This window comes from Amblyomma maculatum, chromosome 8 (genome assembly GCF_055883805.1).
Source record: "Amblyomma maculatum isolate TAMU_Amacu chromosome 8, ASM5588380v1, whole genome shotgun sequence".
NCBI classification, from domain to species: Eukaryota; Metazoa; Arthropoda; class Arachnida; order Ixodida; family Ixodidae; genus Amblyomma; species Amblyomma maculatum.
In genome coordinates, this window is record NC_139351.1 from 1,360,627 (window position 1) to 1,375,434 (window position 14,808).

Consider the following 14,808-nt stretch of genomic DNA (forward strand, 5'->3'; position numbering starts at 1 on the left):
CCCCTTTCGCAACTCTACAGAAGTCGGCGTGTCTGCTAGAATCATTGTCGAGCTGTCTTTCTTCCGCACATTATTTTCAGAAGTTCTACTTGTGAGGTCTTCAAGGTAGGCTTCTGTCGTTGGCTTTCTCTTGCACAGAGTCATTGAATGCAATTCCGTATTTCTCTATTGTTTGCTTCTGAATTCTCTTGGAATCTCGTTCCAAGGGTATGTCATCAGGCAAAGAATCAATCTCGTCTGTACACAGGACAGAAGCGTCTGCCCGCCGTTCAATGCGTGTAACTGGCTTTGCTGTCGGAGAGCTCCATCTTGGTAGGTTCGTGATTGCAATACGTGTGGCCATGGTAGTCGTTCCTCTGTGAATGCTGACATCACCCTGGAACCACTTAAAATCACTCTTATCAACGAATTTCTGCGATGCCTCGTTGTACTGTGCTTCATCCGTAGAAGCCTTTGAGGTTGACTCGAATAAATGGAAATCGGGCATCGGCGTGAGAATGGTGGCCGTTAAAATTTGCCAAGTGGAAAGGTGGTTCGGTGAAAATGTCCGGTAAAGCTGCGTGCGTAGCTGCTGCAGGGAGCTCATCTGCTGGCTTTGTGAAATGGCGGCTGTCGGCAACGGAAGTAGGCGCCTGAAATACTTCGATGTGCCGGCTGAGGAGCATCAGCTTTCGTCTGACAATCTCATCGTACTCCTGCGCATCTGTGACCTCTTCTGCACAAACACAATGTTGGGACATGTCATTGAATATAAATGAAACTGTTCACTTCACCTTTACAAGAAAGCGCGCTTACCATCCGTATAAGTATAGAATTTGGGATATTGCCTTAGGCACAAGCAAGGAATTTGAATATCTGGGAGTCTTTTTGACATCCGATTTACGGTGGAACAGGCGTGTTAACAGGGGCAAATAAGGCAGCGTCAGTTTTGGGTTTCTTGAGGAGGAATTTCAGTCATCTTCCAAGTAACTTAAAAACCCACCTCTACTTGAGTCATGTTAGAGCATTGCTTGAGTATGTGCGTGTTTGTTGCGACCCTCACACAGCTGACCTTATAGGCAAAATAGAAAAAATCTAGAAGAGGGCGGTTCGATTTGTTCTTGGAAATTACAGACGGAAACTTAGCATGACAGAAAGCAAACATGAACTTATATGGCAAGAGCTAAAGGACCGTAGAAGAAACGCTAGATTAAAAGTTTTTCATAAAATTTACTACCCTAAAACGGGCATCAACGGCGAAAAGTTTATCGAGGCACCAAATTATATACCGAAGCGACAGGACCACGATTTGAAAGTTAGAGAAGTTTTTTGTAGGGGTAACGTCTTGCGTTGCTTTTTTTTTTTTGTTAAAAATGTCCAAGAATGAAACAGTTTGCCATCAAGAATTGTGTATACGCCGATAAACGATGCTTTTTACCACGCACTAAATGATATTTAAAGTCATAGTTGTAGCCCCCCTGCTGTAATGCCCTATGGGTCATGCAGGTATCCAATGAATACAAAATAAAGAATGAAAATGTCAACGTTAAAAGCATACATTTTCTCACTCAGAAAGCGCAGACCATCCTGGCAGCTTTTTACTTTGGCGTGAATAAACTTTAGGTCAAGAATGGTCAATCCGGTAGATTTTAGTAGATGTTACTTGTCTCATGGCAGAGCCAGTACTAAAAATCTCGTTGAATCGCGCGCTTCCTCATGATGCGGTCCATGGCGTATCGTTGAAGTCCTCTTGTCTCTGTCCGGTGGGGTTTGATGGCGGAGCTCCTGGTATCTTCCTGAGGGTCGTTGTCGTTCCTCTTGCAAACACCAGGAAGGATCGTTGGAGGAGGTCACATTACTCTCCAGGGTTTCGGCACCAAAGGAGGGCAGGCACCAGGACGCCTCTAACCCTGCATTTAATCCCCGGCTGTCCTCTCGATTCTCAATCTGCCAACATGGCACCCAGTCTCTCGCTAGCGCCCCCGCTTAGTCACCAAACCTCGTCTTTCTTCTCTTAGTTCTTATTGCCGATTCCTATGTGAATCTGCAACAGATGGGTTGTTCGCGAAAGGCCCACCGCCGTAAGGTGCCGAATTCTCATCGAATTCATGCTGGGCTAAAACACAACAATTTGGTGAAGAAACAGCGCAAGGAATAGGAAGCACGAACACATCGTGTCACTGTGTCCGGTCTCTTGCGCTTTTCCTTCACTATGCAAAACCAACTTGCCCGCCAACTCGCTCTTATTCCACAAGTGGTGAATATCTGCCTCAATATTTTATGCGCTGCAGACAGGAACTCTTGAACGTTGCTATAAATATCCGTATTAAGGCCATGTTCGTGTTACAGCAGGTGTGAGGGCAACCCCGACCAGGATCCTCCGTACCGCAACCTCGTTAGCGCGGGTGAGGCCGCTGGGGAGGGCAACCGCATACGGCGAAAAAAGCCCACGTGTGCGGCGCCGGAGGTGCTCCTTTCTGGTAAGAAGCAGCGTGCCATAATCCATACTGAGGAAGCATGTCACTGACGAGGGTAAAGACGCCTGGTGGGTTGCATAATCTGCAGGGCTTTGCCAACTGAGCAGGTCACGTGGGACCCACTCAATTCGAACGGTTTGCGAGATGCGAGCCTCTAGACAATGTATATTCTGGCAGATGTCTGGGCTGCGACTGACGCGTCGGGGCAGGCGTGTTGCCTGAAGGGAGTCGGTGCGAAGGACAATTTTGGATGTAGGTAGGAAGGTTATGATGAATAGAGAGGGAAGCGCGTCTTGCACTACAATCAGCTCAGAACAGAAAGAAGGAGGTACCGCAAATTGACATCTGGATGCCCTATTAAGCGACGGCCTACAAGGAAAATGATTTGCAGTTGTCGTTTCACATCCGTCAACGCTGGTATCTGCATATATAATTATCGAGCCTTGGGGCAGCTTTGTATAGTTAGTTGAGGATTCGGCGGAAACCCGTCCGGCGAGGGAAATCCAGCATATTGAAGAAAACAGCACTCGTCCAAGTCACAGAGGAAAAAGAAAAAAAAAAAGAAAAAAACATAATGTTACGTTTTATTTTTATTTTATTTTTTCCTCTGTGACTTCGGCAAGTGCAGCTTTGTATAATGTTCTGCGATCCTTTCATGAAGGGATGATGCCGCTTAAGATGTGGTTGGTCGATGAAGTTCGGTAAAATTGTTCCACTCGCTGAACAAAAATCTATGGAGGAAGAACTGGCGATGGCGGCGATAATAAGATGCGCGATGTAGCATAGGCCCAGAGTGCTCTCGGTGAGTGCAAAAGGGTCGCCTTAAGACTACGAGCATCACGGCGTTGCTGTCCCAGTTCATCTAGTGTGTTGAGCTGAGCATTCCCGTGAAGTGCTACGACCGGTGTGATATGGGGAGACAAGTGGTCGTTTCATAGCCTCTCTGTTTACTGCTTCCAGACGATCCTATTGAGCTCTTGTCAAGTGCTGAAACTGCGCTGATAAATGATAAATGAGGCATGGCTGCTGAACCACTCTCACCAAATGTGCGACGTGGGAGCGAGCGCCACCGGATTTAGGAACAATGCGACTTATTATCCCAAGGTCTGTATTGCCTGCTTTTAACCTCAGAAAGCCAGGTGGTTCCCGCACACGACTGATGGATCGACAATCCCGGAATTTTCGATGTCGGACTTTCATGAAGAGGTAATTTAGATAGTTGGAGACGGAACGCCGTCGCAGGCAGTTTACGGTGACCCCAGCGGTTGGCGACTGACGTGACCATAGTTTTGCTCGTGGAAAGCTCTAGACCGACAAATTTTGTCTTACTCCCTAGGTACTTCACCACTGCGCGGTACTAACAGCTACAAATACTTGGGTGTTACCTTAACGTCTAGTCTGTCCTGGAAATTGCCTAATAATACAATCTGCTCCTCTGCCTTCCTCAAACTCTGTTTCCTGAGACACAAACTCAAAAACGTCTCTACTTCTGTAAAATTACTCTCTTACTTCTCATTTATTGGACCTAAGCTAGTGTATGCATGTATAGCATGGGAGCCTCACGCTAAGTCAAATATCAACCGCCTTGAAAAAATACAAAGAAATGCAGTTCACTTTATACCTAATACCTTCGTTAGGTTTGACTCACCCTCTCAAGCAATCATAGATAATTCTAAATCCACACTTGAATCCCGCAGAAAACAGCTGAGGCTTGAATTCCTTTCTCTTCTGATAAATAACGAACTTGCAATAAACCCTTATATACATCTCCTGCATTAACAAGACATCATCATCCTGACTCACTGACACCTCAATATGCCCGAACTTACACGTTTAAGTTTTCCTTTTTCCCTAGGACAATATGACACCGGAACAATATCTCACAGATGGCTATGCAGTGCGACTAATATAATGTAAATTTGTATCACTTTTTGTTGTTGTTGTTTGCTCTTGTTCATATACATCTATGCCCCCTGCTTGGACCCAAAGGTCTGCAGTATGTAATAAATAAAATAATTAAATAAATATATTTAAAATAATTGTCAGTAATATCCAAGGCTGACTGTAAGACCGCCGCTTGAGTCAATGGTGTGTACTCCACGCAGTAATATTGTTACGGGCGTGGAAGAAGAAGCGAGCACTGGCGCGGGCAGGCGCGCTCGTGCTAGGTCTACCATCATTCATTAAACGCCATCTATCATCGTCATCAGTCATGTCCTGTTTCCTTTCTTCATCGGCTTGCCGCCCCGTAACATTTTGGTGGAGATGCGGGGTTCGTCATCACCACTCATCATCCTGGCCCGGAGTATGGGCGTCCTGTGTCTTCTTGCGTCGTCGGCAGCGGATTCCTGGGACGACGCATCGCCTGGCGGTTTTCCAGCCAGCCAGACCCGACACGACATCGCCGTTCCCCCCTGCCCAGTCCCCCGCCCTGAGACAAATAGCTCGACGTTCCGACCCTCAGCGATCCGAGACGCCACGAACAAGCAAGGACGCATCACAAGACACAGCGCATGAAAGACTTGACCAAAGGATCCAAACTCCCCGATACTCCGGCCATACGAACCCACCGACCCGATACAACACTACACGAGAAAAGACATCTGTGTCGCTTGATGCGTGTCTGGGATCCAGCTGTCAAATCCTGGCGACCGCTGCAGCGAAAGCTTCCTGGGACAGGATTCATCTATCATGGCGGCAAGCTCTCACCTTCTTTCTCTTCTGTCTTCACTAGTCCACACAAAATCATCATCATGTCATATATCTGACCAACTCTGACTTCTTCTTCGTCCAACCGATCGGGACGATCGCTCGGTGGCCCCGAGTAGTGTTACCGGCGTGGAAGAAGAAGCGAGCACTGGCGCGGGCAGGCGCGCTCGCGCTAGGTCGGCCATCATTCCTTAAACGTCATCTACCATCGCCATCAGTCATGTCCTGTTTCCTTTCTTCATCAGCTTGCCGCCCAGTAACAATATCATCAGCATGGAGCAAAAAGTTGACTTCAGGGATTTTATGCAAGCGCCATGCAAGGGGAATTAAGGCAATTTTAAACAGTTGGCGACAGTACCAAGCCCTAGTGTACAGCGCGAACAGGGACAAATCCAATGGAATCGCCATTTAGCGGTATTGGAAATCTGTTTTCAAGGAAGGATTTTACGAAACTCTGTACCCTAAGAGAGAAATCCAGGGTGGGCCAATAGAATTCAATATGGCGACACGGCTAATGTTATCATACGCCTTTTCGACATGCATCGCGAGAATGGAGCGTACATTGCGGCAGCGGGTTGATGACAGAACATGCCAGGCTTAAACACCCAGCCCATATTCAGTGCCTATGGATGGACGGCAACCAAATTGTGCGGGGTGATAGAAACCGGTATGCTCCTGCCACTAGGACCATCGTGCGGTTAATATTTTTTCCGTCAGCTTGCACATTTTCGACGTTAGAGAAATATGCCGAAAGTTGCCGAGGCCAATCGGTCGCTTCTCCTTTTTTTGGAATTGGGATCATAATGGCTGATTTCCAGGTCTTGGGTACAGAGCCTTTAGCCATTCTTTGTTAATGGTGTTCAGAAGTTGGGGGAGTACGGCGTGGCTCAGGTTCCTGTACACTTCATATGGAATGGCATCCGAACCGGGTGCTGTTTTTAGTTTAACCTCATCTATTGCCGGAATTAACTGAGGAATGGAGAAACGACTGGCAATACCGTTGGTGTATTCTGCTGTTGGCAGTTTGTCTATGTGTGCTAGAATTTCTGCCACGTTAGAAATTGTAGTTGAGGGAGGCTACACATCATACATTGGAAAAGCTTCCATGCCGCTTCTTTTGGCAAAATTGTCCGGAGACAAGTCAGCTGCGAAACATGTGGTAATCGCAGTGCCGGAGCGACGGCGACCATGTTCTTTTGCCCGGAAAATTCGCCAGAGAGATGCATTTGATAAATTCGCATTAAACTGCTCGCACCAAGTATGTCACTGCCGTCGTACTAGATCCCGTTCATACATGCGAGCCTTAGATGTGATATGGTTCATTCTTGTACGTGCTTGAGCTGATGTAGAGTCTCGTGCAGCTGCCAGCTCGGCTTGTCAGCGAGTAGCCCACACACTAAGCGGAGCGATGTCAGGAACCAATAAATCGACATCTGTCCATGAGTTCTAACCCTGTCTAACGAGCATTGTATGCGATAAACAAGCAGTGGGGACGACTCTACAGGTAGATTATGTGGAATAGTGTGGATCCCACCGTGCATTTATGGCGTAACCGGCAAGCTCGTGCTGGATGAACACCGATGATGATTGGGTAATGGTCACTCACCATGCAATCAGATTTAGTACGCCACGAGAGAGTACCAGCGCCAGACCACCACCTCAGATCACCAGCATATGTGGCAGTCCGGCTTTGCAAACAGCCCGTGTTGCTGAGTCGGAAGTGTTCAGAAGTGTAAATAATGCTTCCGCGAAGGCGCACACCACAGAGTCTTGAAGTAGGATACCCCCGATCTTGGTGTGCAGCATTGAAATCGCCTTCGACTAGAATTGGGCAATCAGGGTATTTCCTACGCACAGTCAACACCTAGCCCAGATTAATACATGAGGGAGAGCCACCTGCTGGCCTAACGTAAAAAGGCACTATCCACAACAGTGGCCTTTGGAAATTTAACAGCAACTGCTACTACCTCCTGGTACGAGTTGTACAGTTTCCCAGAGCGAGGCACACGTGAGGGAAACGTACCACTGATAAACACGTCCACTATAAATTTCGTGAACAATGTTACTAACGGGCTCGTTGCGCCCGACAACTTACCTGCTTCAGCTGTGTTGAATGTCTTCTCCGAAGCATTCCCTGTCCGGATCGTCACAGCAGCGACAGAAACTCGGTACTGTATGTAGGGACGCAGCCCAGTTAGGTTTGCGCTTAGAAGTGTCGGTGGGACGATGACTTCGGTTTCTTTCGTTTCCAGGGGGCCGCATCCAGAAGCCAGGAACCTCAGAGGGGCGTACACAACAACATAGTGGCGGAGGACACCGTTTTCATGCTCTGGACGACCCCAGGCAAACACCACCGTGCGGGACTCAATCTTCTTGAGTTCGACGTACTGGACTTCACTTGGAGCTGAAAAAAGAGGCAAAATGCATAAACGATTGAAAAACAGTTTTTTACAATTCTCTCGAGTTCCGACTTCCCCATTATCTTTTAGGCGGTGTACATGTCTTCGCGCTGGTAATTAACATGAAATATTACAAAATCTGCAAAGAAAACAAAAGTGTATTCTGGCTACATGATGCAAAACGCGGGTAATTTGGCTTCATTGAGAATTGCACATGAGTCGTATTGTTGCCAAATGCCAGTTGTCCAAGTTTTCAGCGATCACTGATAAATTTGGTGTTTAATGACATCTTAAAACAGCCGCGTGTCTCAGAGTCTGCCGAAAATGGAAATATCAGGATCAGTGTAACCCCTAACCCCGAAGCGTTGATCATGCTGCAGTCTCCCGGTTACCTTCAAGCGTATAGGTGGCGTGTAAACAATTGGCAATTGACGCTTTTCAATCCGAAAATATGTACCCAACTTGGTTGTCGTTATGTAAGGTTGTTATTTTGGTTCAAAAGAATATCATCCAAAAGGCATCGGGAAAACGAGGGCTCCGCTATATTTCTGTACGCAATGTTTGTACCAGCTCCGCTAGGCGCATGGCGCATGTCCGCCAGATTCTGAGAGATGTGTCACAACAGGTTCTGGCGTCTACCACTCTATCTTGTCCCGTCTTCCCTCTTGTTCGTGCTGGTGCGTTAAGTTTTCCAGGAATGTCGTACCAAGTCGACCATCACTCCACGCTATCTACGCTATCCCGATAAGGACGCCGCCATATGTCGTTATGACGAAGCCAAAGAAAACAAAGTAATAAAATTTTAATGACTATGCAAATACGCAAGATATACGAAGACGAGAAGAACGGGGAAAGGTTTTCGCCATTAAGCTCTTAAGCGAAGCTCTGTGTAACACGGCGAGCGGCGAGGACGATCGATGATATCAAGCAGAGAAGGTGGCATTCACCAGCCTTCGTTTTGCCTAGTTCAGCGCCATTCCAGGCTTTTGATTCCTCCTATATCCTGCTCACGGAGAAAAAAAAATACATTCATAAAAAACTGCAGTTGGTGGCGAAACTTATTCTAGCAGGAATAATCAATTAAAGCACTCTAAAATACATAATGGAGCAAGGTAAATTTTTACTACCTTTTTACGCCTTGTAATTTTAGTGTCTTAGTGTAGTAGTTAATCTGTTACATAAATGAATTACGACCGCTCAATAAAGTATAATCGAATTTTTCATCGATTCGGATTCAGCAGCCACGAGACGGTTTTGAGGTTGCAGTGATGCTTAGGTCTCGAGAGATTTGCAAAAATGGCGATATTACCACTGCCTTAATTGACCACAACGTTAAATAAAGTCTGCGTCGAGGAAAAAAATTGCATCGGGTGAAGCGATTGCGTTGAAGGTTTTGCATCTATCACGTTACTTTGACTCCACGTTGATGTCACCGTTTAGCTGTGGAAACCGAAAATGATCCATAAAAAATGAATTAACAAATGCTTAGCTTTCTTAGACGGAAACCAACCACGAAAACACGGCGGCAGTCATCCATTGCTGCATACTTGATGAAACAATAGAACATTCTTGGCAGTGAGCCGCGGTTCCGTATATAATGAAATGTTTTCCTTCTTCACATGAGTTCGACTTCATTGGTTTGGAAGGCAAAGAAAGGCAGAATTTCGTTACGTGGCTGCTCATGAGAAGACAGCACTCAGGCCGAAAGGCTAAATACTTGAGGCTATTCAGATGTCCGACGTTTTATTGCGGATGTTAGTGAAGGGTTGGATTGTGGCATGCACATATTTCAGTTGCGTAATATTTGGGCAAATGGAAAGCTTACTGCCTCAGCATGATGTGTGCAAGCAGACTGCTATTTGTAAACAAATAATTCACTAAATACAATACGCTTCCATGCAGTAGTGTATTTATGCAGAGTGCTGCCATTAAATGTAGTGGAGACTACCGCACGTTCGTTTCCATGCGTGCTCTCCCACTTGAATGCCTTGAGTCTGTGGGCACATAGCTGTGCACAATTTATCTTGTCGATAACTATACACACGAAAAAAGATGTACACGCTGTGTACATCCGTGCAATCAGCTGTGTAAAACTACATGCATTTTCATGACTCTCATTGAAAGGCAGGCCAAGGACGACGGAGACTGAACAATGCTAGGAGAAGTCGGCCAAGTGTAGACCCTGTTCCACACCAAGAGTTGCCTTTAATTGACAATCAAAATTTCTGACAAACTAAATTTCCACAACAGTTACGGGGTCAGTTTTTTGCCGACTTAGCATTCAGTCTCCGTCGCCGTTGTCCTTGTCTCTCGTGTCGACGAGAAAAAAGATTCAAAATCCTTGCCAAGCATACGTCACTATGACGTCATGTTTTTTGCTTGTTTTTTATTAGCACTAGTACTTGGAACACTTGTCACGGTGACGTGGCGATGCAAAGAAACTCGTGCCTCACTCAGTCGCTCCCCACGGGCTGTATTCAAGTTTCGCTATCATGAGATCGGCCTTGATAGCACCTGCAGTCGTTTCTTCCATGGCTCTGGGAAACAGCGCCCATGCTTATTATAAAGCGAATAACAGCCAAGAGCCAGCGGTGATTCGCGTAGTTAGGCGCACCTGCCGAGCGAGCGCGTCACGCTGTCAGGGTCATTCTTGCAGTAGAATCGGCGCCGCTATGCAAGCAAGACTTTCGCTTTAAACAAGCACCCCAAAACCTTCATCTTGACAGCACCCTACTCTACCAGGTGCCAAACTTTTAAAACGTATTAACCTCTGTAATTTCAGCAATTATAAGCCTTACCGTTTGACATGATTATTTATCGAGCTTAATCCCGCCGTGGGGACGCTGTGGCTAGGGCGCTAGAGCGCTGTGCTCAAGAATGCAGGATCGAATCCCGGCTTCGGTGGCCGCTTTTCGATGCAGACGAAAAGCTAGACGCCCGAGTTCTACGTGATGTCAGCACACGTAAAAGACCCCAGGGGGTTTCCAGAGCCCTCCACTACGGCGTTGCACGTAGCCTGAGTCACTTTGGCACGTTAAACAAAAAATCACAAATCATTTATCCGATTTATTACAATATAGCGTTTTCTTCTCTCATTATCATCATCATCATCATCATCAGCAGCAGCAGCAGCAGCCTGACTATACCCACTGCAGGGCGAAGGCCTCTCCCATATTTCTCCACTTAACCCGCTTCTGTGCTAGCTGCATCCACTTGACCCCTGCGAACTTCTTAATCTCACCCGTCCACCTAACTTTCTGCCGCCCCTGCCACGCTTTCCTTCCCTTGGAATCCAGTTTGTTACCCTATGCGACCATCGGTTATCCTCTCTTCGCACTACATGTCCTGCCCATGTCCATTTCTTCTTCTTAATTTCCACTAGAATGTAGGTAACATGAGTTATTTCTCCGACCCACTCTGTACGCTTCCTATCTCTGAATGTTACCCCTACCATTTTTCGTTCCATACCCTCTGGGTTGTCCTCAACTTACGTAGAACTCTCTCGGTTAGCCTCCACGTTTCAGCGCCATAGGTGAGTACAGGTAAGATACAACTGTTATATACTTTCCTCTTTAGCGATACCGGTAAGCTGCTAGACATAATCTGCGAGTGCTTGCCAAATGCGCTCCATCCCAATCTTATTCTTGTTATTTCCTTTTCATGGTCCGGATCTGCGGTTACTACCTGTCCTAAGTAGACATATTCGCCTACTACTTCCAGTACTTCGCTACCTAATGTAAACTGCTGTTCCTTCCCGAGGCTGTTGAACATCACTTTAGTCTTCTGCATATTGATTTTCAAGCCTACCTTTCTACTTTTCCGGTCTAGGTCATCAATCATTATTTGCAGTTAATCTCCCGAGTTGCTTAGCAAGACAATGTCATCAGCAAATAGCGGCTTACTGAGGTATTCTCCATCTACCCTTATCCCTAACTGCTCCCATTCCAAGTCTGTGAATACTTCCTCTAAGCAAGCTGTGAAAAGTACTGGGGAGATTGTGTCTCCTTGCCTAACACCTTTGTTTATAGGAATTTTGTTACTTTCTTTATGCAGAACTATTGTTGCTGCGCAGCCACTATATATATCTTCCAGCACTTTTACGTACGGCTCGTCTACCCCTGATTTCTCAATGCCTGCATCACCGCCAAGGTTTCAAATGAGTCAAATGCATTTTCGTAATCAATGAATGCTATGCATCTCTCATGATAAGCTCCATAAAATCCCGGCCCTCTGTCACCAGGGGCTGCGGAACAACTCACCCCGGCGACGGTGAGACCTGTGACGCCGCAGGGAGTGCTAAGAATTCCTTACTCCACTGGACAGGTCGCCATTGGAAACTGACCCTGGCAACGTTTAACGTTAGAACCCTAGCTAGTGAAGCTAGTTTAGCAGTGCTGTTAGAGGAACTAGAGGGCATGAAATGGGATGTCATAGGGCTTAGTGATGTTTGGAGGCCGAATGAGGCATATACTGTACTGAAGGATGGGCACGTACTGTGTCATCGAGGCTTACCAGAAAGAAGTATATACAACGGGTAATATAAATGAATTCTATAGTATTAATGAGAGGGTGGCAGGCATTGTAATTAGGCTTAATAAGCGGTATATACTGAAGGTTGTACAGGCCTATGCACCTACATGTAGTTATGATGACCAGGCAGTTGAAAGCTTCTATGAAGATGTAGAATCGGCAATGCGAAAAGTAAAGACGCAGTATACTGTACTAATGGGCGACTTCAATGCCAAGGTAGGGAAAAAACAGGCAGGAGACCACGCAGTAGGTGACTATGGCTTAGGTTCTAAGGATACCAGGGGGGAGTTACTAGTTGAGTTTGCCGAGCGCAATACTTAAGAATCATGAATACCTTCTTCATCAAACGGAAGAACCGGAAATGGACATGGCGAAGTCCTAACGGAGAGACTAAAAATGAAATCGACTTCATAATGTGTTCAACCCCCGCCATTACGCAAGATGTAGAGGTAATCGGGAAAGTGCGATGCAGTGACCACAGGATGAGGAGGTCCCGAATTAGTCTAAATCGGAAGAAGGAACGCAACAGATTAGCAAGAAAGAAACCAATCAACGTATTAGCGGTGAGGGGGAGGGCAGAAGAGTTCAGGATCTCGCTACAGAATAGATATTCAGCTCTAACCGAGGATGGCGACATTACCCTAGAAGCAATGAACAATAATTTCAGAGATATCATTACTGAGTGCGCGGTAGAAGTAGGCGGCAGGATAGTTAGAGAGAATACCGGTAAGCTGTCTAAGGAGACGAAAGATTTGATTAAGAAAGGCCAGAGTATGAAAGCTTCAAATTCAACAGACCAGATCGAATTGCCCGAGATATCAAAGCTAATCAGTAAGCGCAAGGTGGCCGATATAAGGAAGTATAACAAAAAGAAAATTTAACATGCTGTAAAGAGCGGGGGAAGCCTTAAAGCGGAAAAGAAGAAATATGGCATAGGCAAAAACCAGATGTATGCGATAAGGGACAAGGCTGGCAACGTCATCATGAATATGGACAAGATAGTCTAAGTAACCGAGGAGTTCTCTACAGATACAGAGTTCTATATAGAGCAGCCAAAGTAGTCAGGACCGTAATGAGATTGGCGGTAGGGAAAAACAGTCAGACATTCAACCAGTGACGAAGGACAAGGTCAAGAAAGCGTCAGAAATTATGAAAAGGGGCAATAAGCTGGAGAGTATCAGATAACTACAGATTTGCTGAAGGACAGGGGGGGGGGGGGGGTATCGTGCTAGAATACTGGCCACCCTGTATACGCAGTGCCAGGCGTCATCGATGGTACCGGAACCATGGAAGAATGCAAACACTATCCTCATTCATAAGAAAGGGAACTCTAAGGACCTTAAAAATTACAGACCAATCAGCTTACTGTCTGTTACGTGTAATATATTTGATAAGGTAATCGCCAATAGAATCAGGACCACTTTAGACTGCAATCAAGCAAAGGATCAAGCTGGTTTTAAGAAACGGTACTCTACTATCGATCATATCCATACCATCAATCAGGTTTTAGAAAAATGCTCGGAATATAACCAGCCCTTATACATAGCATTCATTGATTACGAAAAAGCATTTGACTCAGTTGAAACCTCGGCGGTTATGCAGGCGTTGCGAAATCAGGGGGTAGACGAGCCGTACGTGAACGTGCTGGAAGATATATATAGTGGCTGCACAGCAACTATCGTTCTGCATAAAGAAAGTAACGAAATTCTCATAAAGAAAGCTGTTAGGCAAGTAGACACAATCTCCCCAGTACTATTCATAGTTTGCTTAGAGGAAGTATTCAGAGACTTGGAATGGGAGCAGTTAGAGATAAGGGTATACATGGAGAGTACCTCAGTAACCTGCGCTTTTCTGATGACATTGCCTTGCTAAGCAACTCGGGGGATGAATTGCAAATAATGATTGATGACCTAGACAGGAAAAGTAGAAAGGTAGGCTTGAAAATCAATATGCAGAAGACTAAGGTAATGTTCAACAGCCTCGGGAAGGAACAGGAGTTTACATTAGGTAGCGAAATACTGGAAGTAGTAGGCGAATATATCTACTTAGGACAGGTAGTAACCGCAGATCCGGACCATGAAAAGGAAATAACAAGAAGAATAAGATTGGGATGGAGCGCATTTGGCAAGCACTCGCAGATTATGACTAGCAGCTTACCGGTATCGCTCAAGAGGAAAGTATACAACAGTTGCACCTTGCCTGCACTCACCTATGGGGCTGAAACGTGGAGGCTAACCAAGAGAGTTCTACTTAAGTTGAGGACAACCCAGAGGGCTATGGAACGAAAAATGGTAGGGGTAAAATTAAGAGATAGGAAGCGTGCAGAGTGAGTCAGATAAGTAAGTCAAGTTACCGACATTCTAGCGGAAATAAAGAAGAAGAAATGGACATGGGCAGGACATGTAGTGCGAAGAGAGGATAACCGATGGTCGCTTGGGGTAACAAACTAGATTCCAAGGAAAGGAAAGCGTTGCAGGGGGCGGCAGAAAGTTAGGTGGGCGGATGAGGTTAAGAAGTTCGAAGGGGTCAAGTGGATGCAGCTAGCACAGAACCGGGTTAAGTGGAGAAATGTGGGAGAGGCCTTCGCCCTGCTGTGGAAACAGTCAGGCTGATGATGACGAGGCGCTTTCGTAAATATTTTAATTAGAAAATTTTGCTGCTTGACCCCAAATAAGAGCCTCTAATGATCCTGTGTGTAAAAAACACACTGAAAC

General features: G+C 46.0%; 1 protein-coding gene across 5 annotated transcripts in view; it reads right to left on the bottom strand.

Annotated features, from left to right (window-relative positions):
- LOC146180432 (receptor-type tyrosine-protein phosphatase T-like) overlaps positions 1 to 14,808 on the bottom strand; it is a 680,195-nt gene that overhangs the window by 288,727 nt on the left and 376,660 nt on the right. For all 5 annotated transcript variants that reach the window (XM_084576027.1, XM_084576026.1, XM_084576025.1 and 2 more), the window contains one exon: positions 7,261 to 7,569. In XM_084576027.1, coding sequence (XP_084432153.1) covers positions 7,261 to 7,569 — 309 coding nt within the window. The remainder of the gene's footprint in view (positions 1 to 7,260; positions 7,570 to 14,808) is intronic.